This window comes from Eurypyga helias, unplaced genomic scaffold (genome assembly GCF_000690775.1).
Source record: "Eurypyga helias isolate BGI_N326 unplaced genomic scaffold, ASM69077v1 scaffold4911, whole genome shotgun sequence".
NCBI classification, from domain to species: Eukaryota; Metazoa; Chordata; class Aves; order Eurypygiformes; family Eurypygidae; genus Eurypyga; species Eurypyga helias.
Window position 1 is genome coordinate 62,253 of NW_010231359.1, and position 22,428 is coordinate 84,680.

Below are 22,428 nucleotides of genomic sequence, written 5' to 3' on the forward strand. Positions count from 1 at the left end.
CAACGCTCGCAGCATGGGCAACGAACAGGAGGAACTGGAAGTCACTGTGTTGCTAGAAAGCTGCCACCTAAGTTGCCATTACTGAAACTTGGTGGGATGACTCCCATGATTGGAGCTATAGATGGCTACGGCTATCAAAAGGGACAGGCAAGGAAAGAGGGGTGGAGGCAATGCCCTCTACATCAAGAAATGTATAGTGTGTCAAGAGCTGTTTTTGAAGAATAGCTGTGAGCAGGTTGAAAGCTTATGGGTAAGAATTAAGAGACTGAGGCAACAAAGGGAACCTTGTGGTTGGTGTCTACCACAGGCTACCCAATAAAAGGGTGCCTATTGACAAAACATTCTTACTCCAGCTACAGGAGGCATCATGCACACAGGCTCTTGTCCTGCTGCAGGACTTCAACCGCATCTGCTGAAAAAGTAGCACCGTGCATCGAGGATAACTTCTTGAGCCAGTAACAGACAGCCCTAGCAGAGGGGTCACATTACTGGATCCGATTCTACGATTATTTTATATAATTCAGTTTGCATGCGTACCATATGCATGTGTTACTTGATCCTACATGAGGACTGTAAGATAAACACTGCAGTCTTTCTATTGCAAAAACTGTGTGTGAGAAGCTATCTTTCCTTCAGAACAGTTTGACTAAACTAAAAGGTACTCCCATTTACCTGTTCTCTTTTTAACTTTTCACGCTTACGTATAAGTTCAATCAACAAACGTGCTCTTTCAAGATCATGGCGCAGCCTTTGCCAGTACTTCAATTTCTCTTTTAAGGCTTGCATTTCTTCATCATCTTCTCTCTAAGAAAAAAAATCAAGAGGTTTTTTAGGAAACAAAAAATGCTAGCCTCTCTTTATAAGCTAGGTTTTATAAAACTACAGAACGCATTCACAGGAAAAGAAAAACTACTGTCTTACAGTTACAGCACTTGGTCATAATCTTGCTACTGCAAAAAAAGAAAACCTCTGGTCAGGGTACCTGCTAAAGTTTCTCAGCTGTCTAAGTGAAAAGAAAATCCTATGATGAAAGTTATTTACAGGAGAAAAAGCAATATAGCGAACAACCACCTAGCAGTACAACAAGCTGCAAGATAAGATTCGGTATTTGCACATCAAAATCTAAACGAGGTGAACATCAGCAGCTTCTTCAGAAACTCAAACCTGGTAGAAACAAATTCTTGTTGTGCTCAACATAGTCCACCTCCCCCACAGCCAGCAGAATTAGGACACACTTGTAACAGAACAAAATCATTATGACTTCAGAGGTTGGGTAATAAAAAGTAATGTAGTAACTTTAAATGGTACTGCAAATGGGTAATGCAATAACACCACCTTTCAGTGAGTGGATGAAAGAATTTAATTCACACATTTTTATGAACAAATAGTGTTTAAACACTTGCAGTATTTAGTTTGATTTGTACAGAGCCTTTCTTGATTGTTTTCACTATTTTTCATAAGAAAAAGGAGGCAGACTACTACTGATAGTATTTTAAATGGTATTGATCATTCACTAGAAACAAGGCCATAAAAACGTAAAAGTCCTGGTGTTAGTACTAAGTACACACAAAAAATTTGCTTTGGAGAATTACTACATTTAAAATGAATATTCAAGAATCTCAGAAAGAGATCCAAAGCTTTGTATGCCTGCCTGTAACTAGCATAACACATTATACACTTGGTAAGTACCTGTCTTGCTTTTTTAAAACTAAAACAATAAATTCCCTAAGTTATAAAAATAGAAGACAGAGGAGTAAAGAAAACTGGCTGAGCAGATAAACAATAACCAAGATTAGAAATTGTTACACTCAAAGCAAAAACATTCTCTAAGATAAGGATAATTTAGAAATATCATAGGTACTCTAAAGGAAGCTTGTGCAATTTTTCAGAAAGAAGGTTCTACAATTAGAATTGCAAAAGCTGGCAGTTTAAAAAAAATATCTAAGATTAGTGAGCGCTATGACTCTATGACCTGGATTGTTATTTTACTGCTTTATACACTTCGTAAAAGTAAAGGCAATTACCTGTGGAAGCGATGAAGTTAGTTTTATTCCAATCTCCGACTTTACTGAAGCTGAAAATCCTTAACTACCAACCATCTCTGTATTACAATATAGCAATCTGGAAACAACAGTTTGTTCCTCCTCTCAAGAAAAAAAAACTCAAAAAACCACCAACACAAAAAGAAAAGAAAAATGGTAGCTAGAAACTTCTAGTTCCCTTTCCTAATGACTATTAGTACTGACAGTTATAATTTCTTTTAAGAGTCGTCTTGACTTAGACAAAAAATTATTCACCTGTTGAGGGTCAGAATAATTCAAAGTAAATTTTGACAGAATATGCACATTTTCAATTCTTTAAAATTCCCAGAGACTTACTGAATTAGAAAGTCTACACTGCCACTAACTGCTGTTCTCCTACACCCCTGAGTCTCTGAGTACAAATCCTGCATGAGGAAAAGCAACCTGTTAACTGACACAGCTATACAGTATTTTTCAGTTTTACTGTTTTTTCAGGACCAAAATTAAGTTGTGGCTACTGCTAAATGTGGAAGGCTTGCCTTCCCCTTGCTTGCAGCCATTCAGAGCCCAGTCTTTTGCCCTGCGTAATTGCATAGTTCATGAAACTGGGGAACTGATCCTGCTGCAAGCTAAGTCAACAAAACCATACTGGAATTTTAGGGTGGGTCAGGAAGCTTAAACACAGCAAGAAAAAAAAGTTACTTTTTTAGACCAGCTCTTGGGCTGGTTCATTAGAGCCTTAAGTATTTGGCTAAATCTGAAAGTGCAGTCGTACTTTAAAAAAAAATAATTATTTTAGTTGCATCATCTGTTTGACCGATTTCATTCCATAACATAGGTGGTTAGGTAGGTGTAAATCTGCAGATGTCACCCGAAGTATCAAGAGCACCTGTTTCCTTTTTTCTTTTCTGTGTACACATACACTCCCTTCTTGAATATCACTTCAGCTTGGGGATGAATAGCAAGCCTCCAATTATTTTTTTTACACTTCTATGCAAAGTAATGTTGTCAGACACTGTTATATTAGCAAAGATAAACCTCCTTCACCCTAACTAACCTTTTTATTACCTGACATACCGCACATAACCTAATTAGATTAAAAGATTGAGGGAAGCTGAAGGAGCAAGATTCACGTGTTTCTGATACCGAACTTGTAAAATCTGGGATTAAAAAAGTTCCTTTAAAAACTTTTAGTTTTCAAAAGCTTTCTGACAAGGAAAGTTTCTATTACCTTCTGGTAAAGAGTCCTTCTTCCAAATCTTTTTACTATAACAAAACCAGAAAGTTTCTCCTGGCTGATGACACAGGAAAAATTTAGAAAGAAACTCTATGGTATTTTCTGATGGATTTAGAAAAAACCAAATATTACCTAGAAAAGCTAAAACTGACACATATTTTAGTACTGCGGGAAGAGGGAAACACTTCTAAATCTACACACAGAACATGCATCAACAGAGAACTGGTCTCCAGCTTCTACTCCCACCATGATCAAGTTGCCAGTCTCCACATACTAGCAGGGACAGTGTCAGGTACCAACAGATCACTCCTTATGGTGGATGTAAATACATGGGGACAGCCTCACTCCCTGCGGGGACTGTAACTTAATATGAGCCAGACAAAAATAGAATTACAGTGATGAAATTGGATCAATACAATTAGTTATATTATGATCCCCTGCTGGCACTTGTATGCCAATCACTCAAACTATTCAGTGGTTGCAACTCGTCTTCTTACAGAAATCTTCAGTGCAGATACGACCTTAGTCACCAGCACCTTCAGCTTGGTTTCTCCAAACAGAGGTTTTAAACCAACCTCACTAGAGCAGCAACAGGATGTAACACTTAAATTTCATGCCGTATTTTTATTCAAGCATTCTTTAAGTACAAAGAAAACCTGAAATGCTGGGGATGTAAATTTATGAGAGTACTCCCAATAACGTTCCTGAATTTCTAGGTGGAGAGTGAGGTGACAGTATGAACACCATCCTTTCAGAGGGTTCTTTGTTCCTGCAGGGGGTGAGGCAGTATATAAACCACTATCTTCTTGCCTGGTTGAGAGCTGGTAGTTGATCTATCATAACGTTCAAAATCATTACTGTAACCGAGCTCTGAAACATGTTCGCCAGGAAGTAATTCTAAATCCTGAAGGCTTTCCCCCCCTGCCAAATTTGTTCTAGTGAACAAACGTTAGAGAGAGATCAAACCCACCTTCCACTAGGCATCTTGAAACCATTTTCAGAGTTTTAGTTCCTCATCTTAACATTTCAGTTTAAATAGTAATGAAAAACATGAATCTCCTCTGAATCTGCATTACATAAGTGTTTATGTTCCTTTGACTGACTGAAAGTCTATTTAGGTTTCTTGATGTTCTGACCTCTCAAATAAAAAAGTAAAAACACATTTATTCCATCTAGAGCAGAATTAACAAAACAATCATACCTATCTCAAAAATTGAGGCATTCTCACAAGAGCTATACCACAGCTGTTTATTAAAGTCTCCATTATGGTTCAGCTTACACCTGGAGTAACAAAGACGACTAATGCATCAAACACATTGCCATTATGACTACTTTAATAGGCATTATAAATACCTACTGAGGATGCTATGGAGAAGACAACATCATACACAGGACACCTGCTACTCACCGAAAAGCAATACCTACACATTTTTCATCATCAGAATCATTTAACACTCAGCTTTGCTTGAAACTTCCTTATTCTTTTTGAAAGACAAAGTTAATTTCAATTGTACGTTTTTCAAAATAAAGTCTCAAAGTGCCCTAATTTTTGATGAAATAGTTTCTAAATTAGGAACTGTTTGTGTTGGTTTGAATCTTACTGAATAGTGCAGTTATGAAATTAGAAAAGAAAAAAATAGTGTTCATACAGGAATGCAAAGAGGCAAAGGGATTTTAAACAGCTGCTATCTAAGGCTTACTTTATCATAATCAAAGATCAACTCTAAGAATAATTTTATTTTGGCATTTACTATTTAAATATTTAGAAACATTTCAGTCTCACCATGCCATCTCAAAAAGACAAGTATTTCCCAACTACCAGCCATCAAGTATAATTTTTTCAGACACTAACCACAGTCTAGGTCTTTACTGCCACACAAGCCCCTGACTTTTGTCCTTGATTTTTTTTTTTTAATTTTTTTTTTTGAAGGACTTAAGCTAGTTTTATAAAAGTCTACTATTGGAATAGATTAATTTCAGCTATTATCACTGCCAGGCACCACTTATCGGAACAGATTATTTTTCATACAAAATTTAAAAAATAATCAAATATATTAAAAGTAGAATACAAAATATTTTAGAGACATTATAACCCAAGAAAAATAGTATTAAAATGGAGTAATATAGAAGCAATGAAAGAAAGATAAACAAGTCGCCAATTTATACTCAAAGTTAAATCCACCTAAAAGGAAAGCTGTCTGCACATGGTCCTTGGCAACCTGCTCTAAGTGGCCCTGCCTGAACAGTGGCGTTGGACCAGATGACTGCCAGAGGTCCCTGCCAATCTCAGTTGACCAGGGAATTATTATTTTTTTTTCATTAAAAGCTTAGGAAAGAAACACACACAGATGACAGGTCAAGTAATTAGGAAGCAGTGCTGACCGCAGTATTTTTATGACAACATCAATTAATGACTTCATCAGCAAATAACGCAATTCAAAAAATAATAGCTAGGCTTTAAAAGGGGAATAAAACCCCCTCAACTTAATACAAGTTAATGACTAAAATGATTATAAAAAAAAGTTCTAGGGGCTATTTTACATGAACAATTCCACTGGAAGTCAGACACCTAGAGAATGGAAAACCCATCCAACTACATTTTCAGTTCAATTAAAACAAGGTAACTGGGATGTAGTAAGAATTTCCACATAATGATGTTTTACAGCGTTTCAAGGTCTACACACCTGGGTCTATCTACAGAATTTAGAAAAGAAGTTTTATTTTCAAACCCACCCTGTGACTTCAAACCAAAATAGTAGAAGACCTGCCCAAACCTCTAATGTCACTGAAGAGCTGATCCTATTACAGAACAGGAAGCAGAAAGTATTGCTTTCTGAATCTGATACACAACTGGAATGACTGCTTTTCTGTTTTTCAGCAATTCTGACTTGTAAACGTGTACAACTTTAACCAACCTAGACGTATTTTAGCTAGGATGAGTTTTACTTGAACAAAATACCAGCATAAACTCAAGCTTGTCTACAATCTCACTTAACAACGTCAAAAGTGAAACTAAATTTGTTTACTTTTACAGGTCTTTGAACTTCTTCAACAACTTGCTCTTTGTTCTGTTATTACCAAACCAGGTGGGCAATAGGATTTGAATTTGAAAACTGTAAACTAGCATGTCTAACCTTTAAAAATCCCCATTTCTCTCTAAGTGTCAAAGATGACATTTGCATTGAAACTTTGGATGAATTTGAAGTGAAATTCATTTTTTATCTTACTAACTCATAGCACATTAAGGAATGAGTTCAAAAAAACCCCATAGTATTAGTCTATTAACAATGGTATTAGGGTAGTTTTGGTGACAGTATTTTTGTGCAACATTTAAGCAAAACAAAAGAAAAACCCACAGAATTTTTTCCCCTTATCTTACACTTTAAAAAGGATTAGCTAATGCCTGATTTCCTATACAGGTCATATTACTTAAGAATAAGGTAAAGAATTTACTCAGTACTGAATAAGAAAAAGTTTCTAGTTCATGCTATGCTTCCTAGTTATTTTTTTATTCTATAAAATACAGATTTTCTGATTTCTTCTTAGAAGTAAAAAGTGTGTCACATACCTGTTGTGTGTTTCTTTGTGACTGTAAACTGGACTGCAGCCTTCTCAACAGAGGAACACCATTCCTAGACAGTCTTTTAAGCAACCAGTAACTGTGCACTCGTTCAACAAACTGCTTCTTCCGCTGAATGGCCACCTGATTCATAATCTTATTTAATCTAAAATATGGAAAAACTGATATTGTATTTTTCACAGAAAAGCATAAAAAGTATTTGTCTATGGAAGTTAAACATCAGATAGATAAGAACGTAGTAACAGCAGCAATCACCGTATTACTAATTTCTTTCCGTGACATCCCTTTCAGTACAGTTATTTCTCAGCAGTAGATTACAATTAAATACATCTGCTTAACACTGCAGTTTCTACAAAATACATTAAGTTACTTTTTAAAGCTAAAGGATATCATTTTTTTCATGACCATCATCTCAAGAACAATCCCAGATTAGGGCTGAGCATAAAGCTTTATGTGCATTTCAGAATAATTTTCCTATTGAAAATATAATCAGAAGTAAAGCTCTAAATCCCTACAAAGGTTTCCAAATCACTTGTTGCCATCTTCACACAGAATCAGTTGTTTATTTTAAAGACAATCTATCCTCAAACATTTACATAAAAACATGCAAGAAAAGCTTGTATTACTCATCTACCAATATTATTTTTTTGGTCAATAAAGCAAACAGAAAATTAAAACAGAAGAACACTTATGATTGTACCCCACACATATGATGAAAATATCCACACAGAAAAGATGCAAGAGAGGATGAGACAAACAGTTAAGCAAAATATGTTGATTAACAGTATTTTCTCCAAACTTCAGTTTTAGCAGATGCAAATACTGTTTACAAATACTCCATGAAAGTGCTACATGAACATCACACACCACAATCTTGACTCCTGTGTTTTAAATAATAACACATTAAAATGTCCAAGTCTCACACATTACGCTAACATCTCAAAACTGACACATAAAAAAGTTTCTTCAACTCTCTGTGCCTACAGTATCTTGAAATCATGGGAAAGAAAAAAAGTTAATGGTTGTAGAATAAGAAGGTTTTGCCTTTGTATGATATTGCAGGGATTTGCCACTGGTGGCAGCCCTTGCAAAAAGAACACAAGATAGGCCAAGGCACCAACCAACTTGAATTATCTGGGGGATTGTTCATTCATCTGGGGGCAGGGGTGAGTTGGGAGAGGGATAAAGGATTTCCCTGAGCTCAACATAAAAACAGTTACAGAAAGGGTAATATCAGTGAACAGAGATCTATTAATTCTTTACTCCGGTACATTACTCCCATAGCAAAACTCTACAATGGATAGTAGTAGGTTCAACTGAGAGTCTCCAATAAAATGTAATACCACATAGGAAAAATTAAATTCGAGAAGTGTCTGATTCGTAGAGCACTTCCACAAGGCATTTAAATAAAAATCAGAAATGTACACACATTAAAAAAGCAGAAAAATGCTAATATTAGGAATAAAGCAGTTTCTCCTTTAAGTGGTAGAAGAAACGTAGTCAAATACCTGAACGAAATGTGAAAACTGTACATTATCCTTGGGTAAAAAACGATTTTTAATAATAGCTGGGAAACTCCAATGATATTTTTCAGACATACATATAAGAGAGTCTACCCTAAGTTCACCAAAGGTCCCTGGCTGTTTCTTCCAGGCTGCACAAAACGTAAGGTACAACAGGTCTACTTTTTACAAGGGCCTGTAGTGACAGGGCAAGGGGTAACGGGCTTAAATTGAAAGTGGGGAGGTTTAGATTAGATATCAGGAAGAAGTTCGTCACAGAGAGGGTGATGAGGCACTGGAACAGGTTGCCCAGAGAAGCTGTGGATGCCGCATCCCTGGAAGTGTTCAAGGCCAGGCTGGATGAGGCTTTGAGCACCCTGGTCTAGTGGAAGGTGTCCCTGCCCATGGCAGGGGGGTTGGAACTGGATGATCTTTAAGGTCCCTGCCAACACCAAACCATTCTATGATTCTATGCTAACTGCAGCTACAGAGCTTTCCATCATCACAGGGTAAAAGCAGAAAAAACACAGGTTTTCCTCAAAATACAGTGTCATTGTGTTCTTTGGTTCTTCAATGTCTTTGTGTTTCAATTAATAACTAAGCCAGCAGGCATTCTTAAAAAATTTTTTGCTTAACTTAAGGCTTAGAAAGTTTGCAGATGGACTTAGGACTGTCTTGAAAGTCTTTCACTAAAGGGCAGAGACAGCGTCCACAAAGACTTACTCAATGCAGAACAGACCTTGATGTGACCATATTAAATTTCAAACACAAACTAATTACAATTAATTATAGAATGCAGCCAAAATTAAATAATTACTTTCACACCTCTCTTGGAAACAGCAAAACCTACTGAACTGAATCAAAAAAAAAAAAAAAAGCACAGCCAAATACATACCTATTAGGAAAGATCAGAGAATCGTAATTTAACATGAAAAAGGTGTCTTGGCTTCACGCCCATCAGATGTGGCAAGATTAAGCAAGCATCTTCAATTACAGCTTTATGTACATTTGCCCATTCACATAACAAACCATTCTATTCATAGATAATTATAACAGTAAAGTGTTAGAACGAGCTTAGGAAAGATGTTCACAGAAGATTTTCTCCAATTTTAAAAACACAAATAAACAGAAGGAAGTTTGGAGTGCAGAAGCTACCAAACAAATGGTTGTAATCTACTCGTTTCTGCTTTCCCTCCAAATAAAACCAAATACTGGCTGTTGGTATTTCACTTAGACTTCTGTAGTGGCAATATAGCACCAGTCACCCCGTTGTTTCTCAAAACACACAGGTCAGAGGCTCTTCACAAGGCAGGTATCCAGACAGCCTCTACACTGTAATTTTGTTGATATAACAAGGATGTGACATCTGCTGTTAGATCCTAAGAAACCCCTAACTCTAGCACAGATCATCTTTTTTGCTTAGTCAGTTATTCCCATGAAGGCTTTTACTGTCCAAAACACTTAAAATTTTGAGAGACAATACAACTGTTTTGGGAAAATAAGACATGATTCCTGCACTGCTGTAGAATCCCAGAAGTAGCACAGACTGGGTATTGATTTTTAACTCCCACCCTTGACAGCACTACCATACTGGGTAAGGGGTTCTCACTCGCACAGATACGTTCAGCCTCAGTGAAGCTGAACACATAACATGAAGGAAGACACACAGGTACACACCAGCCTCCAACGAGTTCCTTTCTGCTATCTGAGCTTGAACTACATTTGTGAATGTTGAAAATAGATTTTCAAACTAGAATTCTGAATTTTTTTGAGGTTTTAAAGGAGTTTGCTGCACATTCTGCTTATGTTTTGGTTGGTGTGTGTCCCCCCCCCCACCAGAGAGATGTAATTAAAAAACAATACTGAAGACTAAAAAAAAAATTTATATATCTGAGGCAGGTTAGGGAGAACTGTTGATGACGTTATAGTTTTGGAATCCAGGACCTGACTTGCACAAGACAAAATTCAGTGCTACACTACACTGACCAATCCCCCACGCAGTGGCAGGCTTAGAGAACTTGAGTCCCAGAACTACACAAAACACCTCAGCAAAGGTGTTTTGTTTTTTCTTTCTGTCCATCCTAGAACTTTTTCCAAGTATAAAAACATTAGAAAAGAACAGCTTTCTGTAGTATTATATTTACTAATGGCAAGTCAAGCACAGTAAATATTGTAAGGTTAAAAAAAAAAATCACACCTTTAGAATGGATATTAAATGCAAGTGTTTCAACTCAGAAACAAGGGACCAATCTCATTGCAACGAACAATCTCGCTTAGTAATTTTTTATATCTGTTAGTATTGCCAAGTAAGTGCAAGACTACTATTGCAGACAGCTCACAAAGAGAATGAAGGAACATGCATCTGGAAGATACTACTGGATTTACTGTCTCCCCTATGACAACTAACTTTAGCCACACCAGGAACAAAACCCACAACTGTAGCGACTACAGAAAGCAAGCAAGGAGACAAGATGTATTCCTGACAATTTATTAAGAAGAAATTCCCAAGGAGCATCCTGACACAGACCATGTTAAGTACTGAACACTTTTCTCTCCAAACATGTAAACAATTAAGAGAAAAGCTAAACCCCGAACAGTTCTTACACTGTAACTTGCTGCATCCTGAACCACTGTTCTGAGGCATAAGAAGAGCTTTGTGTGGCTCATAATATACTGGTTTTTTCCTCAACTTATCAGTTTATTTAAATAAAGTACCTTGAAAGAAGAATTTTAAAATTCTTAAAAAGATGGCTGTGCTCCCATGAAACTCAGCAGCTGCTGTTACATATCTGGTCCCACAAAAGCATCATTAGGTTTCAAGCAGAGGACCACTGCAGCCTTTTGATGCTTTGGCACCACCAGTCACACTCCCTCTTATTTTTCTTTTTTTTCTGGGGGTGGGGGGGCTACATTTCACAACTACACAGATGTCAAAACATTTTTTACAACTTTTATTTGTGCCACAGGCAACTGAGAAAACCAGTACTACTTCCCTTCCCCACCCCCACTTGTATCCGTCTGCAGAAGACTGACGTGCACTCGAAACACGATATGGAGGTATTGTACAATTCCTTTCTTGTCTGGAAGAAGCAAAGGGTCCCTTTTCAACTGAACCTTTCAAACAGCACCTGGAGTTCCCAGCCTGAAACCACAGTTTAGGCTAAAGTGTGAATTATATAATCAAAAACATGCTGCATTTATGGAAGTAACAGAAGTATGAGGAAACTGGTTTGTTTTGAAAGGCTAAGGCAGACTCAATTTACTTTAAAATGAAAGTGAATACACAACAGCTTTGGTGAGAAACTGACATTTATATGTGCTCTACACTAACCCTCTCCTCACAGAGAGAGATTTGATGGCATCTACCCTGCAGAGGGTGATACCCTTAACGCACTGCTCAAAGCATTTGGAGAAAGCTTAGTGTTACACAGTCCTGTGTCTACTCATCTTTTAGATAAATTAATAAAAATTTTCATCAACGTAAGACGTGCTCTTGTGTCAGCATCTCATGGCTTCCTTCTTTCTACTCTGTGTCAGCAATCTCATGGCTTCCTTCTTTCTACTCATGACTGCCTTCCTCTCCCAGTTTCAGTTACATGTCACTGTGGCAACTACAGCAACTGGTTACAAGAAAAAGTGAAAAGAGTATTTTTGGTGACTAACTAAAAAAAGCCAACGAGAGATAAACAGGCACTCTTCTGTTGATCATCACTAATCGCTCCACAGACCTCACATGCTTTTTAACTCCAGAGATCATTTTAGTATTATAATATATGAAGACTTCCATAGCATCACCCCACTCTCAAGTTTTCTTTAAGCAAGTATGTGATTTTGCCAGTATTACTATAGTAACTCAGGCAGAAGGAACTTAATATGTAAATCTGTAAGATTAAGTAAGAACACTTAAAACCAATTGATTTTAAAACATGAACCAAACCTGGTATTTTAATTACTATACTTGTTCTAAAACTCTAGTTTCTTCAACTTTTTATTTTGTGTCTTCCTTTATTCAATATAGGTGTATTAATAGCACATGCTAAACACTAGCAAAACTCAATTATACTCTGTAAAATTTTATATAGTATCACTAAAATACCAGTTTCTCTTGACCTATGGTAATACCCAGAAACAATCAAATGATGTTACACTTTACTGGGCAAATAGTCCTGTTTTCCAACACAAAGACTGCAACTACGTTTCTAAAACCTGTCAGAACAAAATATAAAAAATAATCTAAACTGAACAAATTGTAACAAAGGAAACTGAGTTTCAAGAACATGTGAATTTTCAAGCCTTGCTCAGCAAAGTTCCACAGAACATACCAAGACTCATGGAAAGCAGGAAAGATTTAAAAATTACCTTCAAACAATTATAGCCATTCCACTGACACTAAAACTGGAAGAAAAGTAGTAGAAAAAACAATTTAAAAGCTATCAAAGTGTCTATTTTGAGGATTGGAATTAATTCTGGAGCCTTGCCAACTATCAAAAAAACATCCGCTTTTGAAGATGAGAAAGCTTGCTTGCACAGATGAAACCCTACCCTTTCTACACAGAACCTCTGGCAGCAGCTGGCCTTTCAAACAGTATTTGTAAAACTCACTTTTTAATATGCTTTAAAAAAAAAACCACACACAAAAAACAAACAGTGGAGAGAAACAGTTTTGTTGCTGTGTCTGTATATTATCCCCACTCTGAATAAAATTTGAACTCACTTTATGATTTCTTAACTTAAAATAACCAAACTCTCTTGATTGGCTTTAAAGACAACACAGATGAATAACTAAAAACTGGAATTCGGCTGCAAATTATTATTTCCTTTTGAAAAAGGCTAAGATGGGCTTTCTTTTGTAACTAGCGGAAGTCAACTATGCACCCAACAGTGTATGCATCAAATCCTGAAAAGACTGACAGTGTCTTCACTTCTCTATGCAACACTGGTCTGCAGAATCCCCATGCAACAAATGCACACTTTCTAGCGACAACTACTTTTCAGCTTTTGCGTTTAAGATTTGAAGAAACGGAATGTCCTGAATCACTTCCCCTAAGGCAGTGTTTAGTCACCTTCACAACTACACCTCTTCACCTGTATGTTTTAAAGTTCTAGCTATTGAAACTGCCTTTCTCTGCCAGTTTGAGAATCCAACAGTATATACATTTTACCTCCTGACAAATATTCTGCAGCCTCAAAGTCTCCAGGTCCTACTCTTATTCAACATTTACTGGTATTTAAATAGTATTTGATTTTGACTGAAGATGTAGGAAGCACTTACTTCACACGACTGAAGCCAGGCATCTATTTTTCTACTTGAGCAAACAGCTTGTCAATTTTTTCTTGGACAGGAAAGTCACACACTGAACTTAAGAAATTGCTATGTTATTTCAGTCAATTCTCATTTAATTATAACAGGTTACTTTGTTCCTATTCTAACAATTAAGTCTGTGATCTTCCAAACCTTTGGGGAAGGAAAACACCCCACCCTGTCACACTGGAAACCCTTCTTAGTCATCTTAGAAAAATCACGTGCATAGATTTACTTCTGCCACTTCCTACAGATAACACTGCGTCCTGACTTTTCCTTAAAACTACTCAATATTTTTCTGTGCCTTTTTGTTGTAGTACTAGTCATAACCCTACCACACATGATTTCAAAATTTAATCTAAAAAGGCTAAATTCACATCAGCAGAAGATAAGGTATTAATCAAAAATCACCTTTTAATCCATAGTAAAAGAAATACCAGCATTTATCTACTAATTTTTGTGCATTCTGTAACTTGACTATCGAATAAATAACTGCCAAGAGACAGTTCTTCAGACAATGTGTTCCAAAATCATAGTTTTGTATGGTACTTACAAGACGTAACACCCTCTAACTGCCAGCAAAAAATCTAATGGAAGTACACATAACTGATGAAACTCAGCAGTACTGAAAAACAAACACATGGGAATTTTGATCCTCATAACTGCATTATCACATACATAATCACTAGGGACCAAAAACCTTAGAGGATGCAGAGAATACTGATGATGCACCTTACAGAAATACTGAACATACTGATTTCTGTTTTAACCTTCTTTACCATGCAAAATAAACAGTAGAGGAAAAAATAATTGTATGTACAGTATATTCATACATTCACTTTGTAAAAGGGGCACATTTACATTGGAAACACCACTTCCACCTTCTGCATTTTTAGTAGGGAGATCACCCCTCAATCAATATGTGGCTTTTAATATCAGATATACAAGTATCTTCTCCAGCATCTTTACTTAAAATCAAAAATCTCTTTTACAACCTGGTAAGTCACACTTTCTCCAACACATTAATTCTTCTTTAATAAGCCAACCACAGCCAAGACAAACTGGAATGAAGATAAAGCTCTAAAGTTACTTCATTTTTTTTTTAAATACCATTGAGGCAAAGCTGGTGAACGCTGCAGTAGCTCTTTGTTTCATTTAGGCAAAATTCTTTTTCTATTTAAGCAAAATAGTGAGGATGAGTTTGCACATGTACCAGAAAGCTTCTGAGGTCACCCAATCTTACGAGAAACACCAGTGGACAATGACAACTAGCATCCCTTTCCACTTTACCCAGGTGATTCCACCATCTAGTTATTAGGTACAGCCATTAGGCATAGCTGCCTCATGCCCTCCTGTAACTAAATAAGTACCTCCACAGGATTTTGTGAAGTATACCTACATGTATATTCCAGGAAAAACAGCTAACAGACATCAGCCTGGATTTATCCAGCTTTTAGTTTTTTGCAACACAGGCTTCTAGTGCTATTTTTCAATGGCTTTTTTTCTGCTGAATTTTAAGCAGCATTTCTTATTCCTTTTTCCTCACTTAAAACCTTTCTGAAGGTATTCAAAAAAACATTCACTATCCTAAAAAAAACCCATTAAAACAGATCCCCAAAAGAAACCCACAAGCCGCATATACGCATCATATGTGAAGCAGGCTAAAAATTATCAAAGGTCCTTGTAAATGTCCCTTTCCATTCCTATTGTGTTACATCACTTACTATTAATTTATTTTTCGGTCCATACTTCATTTTAGAGACAAACAAGATTCCCGCATTGAAACAGCAAAACTACATTTAATTATCTGCTAAGAAAATTCAGGACAGTTCAACTGGGTAAGTTATAAAACAAAAGGAAATACTGGTTCTGCCTTGAGACATGCAGTAATGGAAATCCAGTTTTACTACCAGTAGCAATATGCTTTCTAATAGAAGCAAAAGTGAACATAGAAAAATCAGTTAATGTGCAGCACATAAATGTTGATCTCCAAAGACAGCTGAAAATACTTTAAGAGTCTCAGCAATTTTTGCTCTCAGTTATCTCCCCACTACTTATCAACTTTCATAAGGACCTTTTATACTCATCCAATAATGATGCAATATAACTGATGTATGCAACATGGAAAACAAGCCGAACACCTTGTTCCTACTTATTATGAAAGTGGGGCTTTTATTGTTTGGGTTTTTTTTTTTCTCTCTGTGCAAAGTATTGCATTTCAAATGCTTTCTTGATTTCAGACACTGCAAATACACCATGTAGAAACCAAAACCAAAGATGAAAGCAAATAGTGCTATACTTTAAAATACATCCTTCCCCATAACAGAGCAATACTTGCATGAATGGTATTTTAATAAAGCAGATGACACTGTATCTCAGTGTGTGTATTTTTAAAATACTGAAGACTGAACATGCTGTATTTAATTCCACCCCCCAGTATATAGCCACAATATCCTAATTTCACAACATTTTTAGGGAACATGAATATTGACACCTGCTTTGCTTTTCATAATGCAATCGTATTTTAAATGCCTCAGGACTGTATCAAAACAATGTTATTTGTACTAAAGAATCAAGCACGCTAAAGTCAGAGAAACCAGATAGTTTCCACACCTAACACTGCAACTCTTCTCCTTTGTGTATCCTTCCTACTCACTGGATAAGACAGCTGTTAGGAAGGACAAGGATGAGTAGCAACAGGGAAAAAAAACATCCAAAGACACACAGCACAGAGCCAGTACAAGGTAACTAACATAGACAAAACACTAGATTTAGATTGCAAGGTCAGGTCTAAAAGTTAAGATTTCTGAACTTGGAACTCTGAACCTGCAATCTAAATAAAATACTTTTGGTATTTTATCCACATCATATATATATTTAGTATTTTATTATGAAAAAAGGATTTAATTCATCTACTTGGCATTTTGCCACACACCATCAGTGGAGTACGAACACGGCAGTAACAAATTTCCCAGTCTTCAGACAAACTAGCTGGTGGCAGCGGGAAGCCACTTTTCTGATGATGATTTGCCAACAGGAGCACGTACTGCCTGTCCCTCCCATACAGATGTACAGTTTGACAGAATGCTGTACCTCACTCACCCCGCCCCCCAATATCACAGCTCCTTTAGCAGTTCCCAGAAACATGACTTTCTGACTAAGCTCATTTCTGCCTTATTAAAAAAAAAAAAACCCAAAAACAAACCACACCACAACCCACCCCCCCAATCTGATGACTGCAAGCAATACAATGTAAGCAACAATCCTCAACAGTTTTATACCTCAAGAAAAATTGAATGAATGCAATTTCCGACTAACAAGACAACACACTTGCACAGCCAGAAGGCCTGATGCAAATCATACATGCACAAGAGGTGCTCCATTGGTGCCATATATTATCCCAAGTGCTAAACAACTTACTAAAAAGTCAGCATGGACAGCAGTGAAAGGTGAAGTCACCTTAAGACTCTAACATGACCGACTGCACCTCTCGAGTGGATACTTAGGTATAAACTTTCTAAACTATGTAGGCAACAGGTCAGACAGATATCCAGCATTTAAAAAAAAAAAAAAAGGGGGGGAAAAGAAAGACAAGGGAAGGAAGCATTCATCTCCTGTCACCAATGGTTAAAAACTTCTGATACTATACTCTTCAATCAGTAGTTCACAGATGATAACCTAAGAGGCCATGTAATTAGAATACAAGTGACCTACAGAATGACACTATGTAGTTTAACAGCAAAAAACTTAAAGACACTGACATCTGTGTAAGAAGTTCTGATAACCGAAAAGTGTACAGCTTTCAAATATTCAAGTCAGCTTATCTGTAGGTCAGTTTTGCACGCTACTGATACAGAAATTCATGACCTTCAGAAAGTTGTGTAGAAACTATGAAGTATGTTACTCTACACCAGTCTTTTAAACATAACCTGAATACTAAAACAAGGTGTTTCAGGAAACAATTATTACAAACAGTATTAATAAAATGCAGTCTTTCATATACACTCGCTATCCAGGTAAGGAAACAGCATACAATCTTCCACCTTAAACTAAACAAGCTGCAAGAGGCTTTTCCTCAAGCTTCAGCTGGCATGCTCCTTACCATAATCTTTCTACACTTCTCCAGCTACCAACTCTAAAGAACCAGCTATATGCCAAAGAGACATATCTAGTTATCAATGCTTAAGAAAGTATACCAAACCAAACATGTCCACATGTGCCTCAATTTCCAGAGATGTTGAAAACACGTTAGTTTCAAATTCTTTAGGAAAAAAGCACTGGTGTTATAAGCACTGAGCATGTATGTTTCTTCTATGATCATTTAAATAGCTTAATTGCTCCTCCTCGAGCTCTCTGGAAAAAAAGGCAAATGGTGTTTCAGCTCTAAGGGAAGGAAAGAGCATTAAAAAACAGATTAGAGAAAAGAGATCATTTAAATGAAGACTGCTGCAAAATGATCCACCTCATTCATTATAAGTTTATGGTTATGTACTTAACTCCCACACACATGCAAGAGTTTTTCTGAAGGGGAAAAAAAAGAATAGCCAAAGTAAATGAAACAACCGAGGTTTGGGGCTGCAGCATAATCACTTTTCCTTTTAATATGCCCATTTCTGTTTTGCTTTTAATTTAGGTATTAGTTTTCTAAGACTAAGCACATTCACATTACAAAGAGCACTTAAGCAAGAGTCTCCTTCAGCTGAACACAAGCAATTTATAATTAAGCTCAACTTTCAAAGTTTTAACCTATGCCTTTTTTTTTTTTTAAACACTTCTGACATAGAATATAGGATCTATACTTGGTCCAGTAACATGACAACAGGCATTAATAGACCAAAGCTGAATCTCTCTGTAGTCCTGAAAAGAAATTTAGCTGTTTAAAAAAAAAAAAAGTTTTTTTAATATTTCTGTTCTGGCTTCTAATGACACTGTTAAAGAAAATCTGATGATAATATCCTTTTAGGGCCTGGCTTTCATGCAAAGTTACCAATGGAAAAAATTGCCAGAGGTACAATTGAGAATATACATTATAATCCTTGATTCTCACTTAGTTCATGTTCGTTCTTACTTTACCTTAAAAAACCAAAACACACTACACCACCCATCAGTATTGTCCTAACAAAGACGAAGCCAAATTCTTTTATACGAACTCTCCCCTCCCATGGACAACAGTACCTGTTTAACTAACGGCACGAGTTGCTTACTGTCAACTTAAGCCTTTCTGCAGAGCATCGCTAAACACAACTACCATTTTACCAAGCAACTAGTAACAGAGAACAAGGAAACCAATCTGTAGTTTGTAAACACCACACAGGCGCCAAAGCTGTTTGTCAAAGTCAGCCAATAAGTAGCTACTTGCATTAACTAAACTTATTACGGGAAAAGACTGCAATCTCAAAATACACATTTAGTTAGATTAGTTTACTGGACTTAACTGTTCACCACCTGAGACTTGGGAGTCAGCTTTCAAAAAAATACATGGTTTATCTGTATTATTTTAAAGCCCTTGCTGTCTGAGCATTTCGAGTCCAGTCACAGTACAATGAACCTACACAGGAAAGTGGTGCCTGTTCTGAGAAACTTTCTAAATTACCGTCCCTGAATCAGTAAGAACTTAATTCAATTGGTAAACAAACATACTGATATTGTGAATGCTAGAAACAACATAAATACTCCATAAAGGAAAACTTGGTTTTAGTCCCAACCATACAATCTTGCACTTCTCACACCAGTATATTGTCAAACGTGCAGCAAAGCCAGAACTGTACCTTTCTACCCCAGAGCTTTAAGTCATTGCTCAAATCCCAGAAACAAGTTACTTCCACTGCTGAAATGCATTATAACCCAATTTAAAAGAACAGCAGCATCTCTTTTCAGAGTTCTTTCAGTTAAATTAAGATACAGCTAAATTCATGCTAGTTTTTAATTCCTGAAATACATATTAAAAATCTTAATTTACTCCAATTCTATTTATGAAAACATCACTTGAAACATCCCTGCTTTCTGATGTGTTGCTTCCCTAGCCTCACCAGACCCAGAGCCATCTGCCAGCCCCCCAGATCACCACTGTTTAAATACAAAAATACAGCATGTTAAATGTAAAGAGCAATTTCAGTTCTCATGTTTATGCTGTGTATTTGCACTCACATAAAAAAGCTCCTGCAAGAACTGCAGGAGACACGTTAGTGTAAAAATCAGCTTAAAAAGCACTTCTTACAAAGTATAAACTCCTAAGCAAAGACAAGATTAGGACTAAAACCCTTTGCCACAGACATTAATTCATTTTTGTTCAAACACAGACATTTTACTAAAGTTACAGGACAGGTATTTGACAGCATCACTGAATGGGAGGGCACATTCATTTCCGGATCCATGGCTTACGTTACATTAATCACCTAACTCACCATCACTTACTTGCTAACTTTTCTAAGTAGTCTGCAAGGTACCAAATTCATCCAAGCCTTGATAAAACACTACTGCATTTGCAAAAGGAAACGTGCCAATTTAGGAAAAACCTCATGAAAAACCTCATGAAAAGGAGAAAAGCCCCACAAGGAAGGTATTTACTGGAGGGTTTCTCTCTGTACTACTTACACAGATCTTACAGTCCATGTTTATACTTAATTTAGGCGAGATGAGTAAGATTCAAGGCTTCTATATGCGACCATAATTTTCAGTTTGGGGTTCTTAAATTTAGGAAAAGAAGTTCAGATTTCCAAATTCTGAATATAGTTAACCTTGAGCCTGGCTGGTTTTAATATGGTCAACTACATACACTATTCTGAATTCAGTGGTTGAGTCTCAAAGCACACTGAATGACAACAACTGAGCACACAACATTATCTGGCCTGATTAAAAAAAAAAAAAAGGAGAAAATGAAAAAGTTTTCTGAGGACAAGACAGACCACTTGACTGCTTGCTAATTTCTCTGGGGAAGTTACAGTGGTTTTGATGCAATTTCACAAAAGTACCACATACATAATTTACATTAATCCTCCGAGTATGGCCTTTAAGGAAAGCATATAAGAAATGCACAAAAACTTCAGGTCGGCATCTAAAAGCATTGGTTTAATATTAAACAGGTAATTAAGCAAAGGTTTCTCTCACTTGGACGGTTTGCTTACCTCTGCGGGGGGATATAAGGCGCAGATACTGTTGGCATAACTGTACAGGGTTCAACCACTGTTTTCTTGGCCTTTTTTGTCTTTTTTCTAACTTTTGATGTAGACCTAGCAGTTCTGACTGATCCCTCCTTTCTACAGACACCGTTTTTGATTTCAGCTTCTCCATAAATATTTAGAGGTCTCCGTGTGCAACCTGGTGGAGTATGTACATCGCAATAGGCAGTCTTTTTTACAGAGAATGTTGTCCCACTGCCAGTCAGTTCTTTCACAGGTTCCATTTTCATATACAGACCGGCCTTTTGAGCACATGTCACATGGAATGCAGTATAGCAGTTTGCTTTGTGGCACTGGATGCAGGCACCAACACCTTTCTGTTTACAGAGGTAGCATGTTAACTTCCATCTGGCTGGGGGAATGTTCCTGACACCATCAATTGGCTCAATAAAAACTGTATTGGCAAATCCGACTTCTGGAATCCACAAAGCACACACTACGTGTCCCCAACGATCATCATCAGTCTTTTTAAAGGCACCTCCCTTATTTGGGCACAGCACACAGTCTACAGGCCGAGAACGGGACTGCAGACAGTGTCTGCAGAGCCACTGGCCCTCAGGTATATATGGCACCCCGTAGCACTCCTGATGTACTGCTAAATTACACATATCACAAAACAGGATTACATTGCTGTTCTGACATTCACCATCCATGCATATACAACACACTGCATCTTCATCAATTAAAGACTGATGATCACCCTGTTTTTGGTTCTCACAATACGACTCCTTTTCAAACCTATCCATAAGGAATTCAAACATATTTTGGGAAACCACTGACACTCCATCACTTTTCCGCTTCTCATTTATTATTTCTAACCACGCGTAATCTTCTTCATCCATGTCATACTCGACCTCGTTATCAAGTTCTTCTGCTGACTTCTCAATGAATTTGTAATACACTGGAGGTCTCCGAGGAGCCGAAGGGGGACTGTATTCAACAATCCGTACTTTTGGTTCTGGAAGAGGAGTTGTTGTAGCAGGTACACCATGTGAGCTCGGAAGGGCTTCATTTTTCTTTTTCACTTTGTTATTTTTATGCCGTTTGCTTCTGAGACAAACTGGTGGTCTTTCACTATTTTCTTTATTGCTGTTGCATTCACTCATTTCCTGGGCTGTAAGGTCATCTTCTAATATAATCTCTAAAGGATCAAAGATACTGATCCTATGCAGGCGACCTTCGATTTCTATTTCAACCATTCTTTGAGCTTGAGCGTATGTCAAGGTTTCTCGTGTGGGCGAGTGCTTAATACTGCATGGGGAAGAAGAATGCCTTGCTGCCGATACTCGATGGCATCTTCCTTTTCTCCTCATTTGGTAATGTTTACCTAAAATTAGAGCAACAGTTAATATTACGTTCATATTCAAATATTAGTTTTATTATAGCAAGAAAAAACCCCCTTCAGTTCTATAACCCCCAACCTAACTACTCAATTTTTAAAAAAAAAAAAAAAAACAGCCTGTCACCCTTACTTAATAAGGCTGTTCACACTCTTGTACAGATTTAACCTAATGATAAACAGATCTCCTACATAACAGCTTCAGGAAATAAACAAAGCTATACAAAATCCTCAATACAAGCTATCTGTAAGACCTCTGCATGAGGAAA

At 36.9% G+C, this 22,428-nt stretch overlaps 1 protein-coding gene across 2 annotated transcripts in view; it reads right to left on the minus strand.

The window, feature by feature from the left end:
- The window catches only part of BRD1 (bromodomain containing 1), a 55,010-nt gene extending 32,861 nt beyond the window's left edge, over positions 1-22,149 (minus strand). For both annotated transcript variants that reach the window (XM_010161027.1, XM_010161026.1), the window contains exons 1-3: positions 20,767-22,149; positions 6,827-6,983; positions 673-804 (exon numbers count right to left, since the gene is read on the minus strand). In XM_010161027.1, the coding sequence (XP_010159329.1) occupies positions 673-804; positions 6,827-6,983; positions 20,767-22,133 (1,656 nt within the window). In that variant the 5' untranslated portion in view covers positions 22,134-22,149. The remainder of the gene's footprint in view (positions 1-672; positions 805-6,826; positions 6,984-20,766) is intronic.
- Between the last annotated feature and the right edge of the window lie 279 nt (positions 22,150-22,428).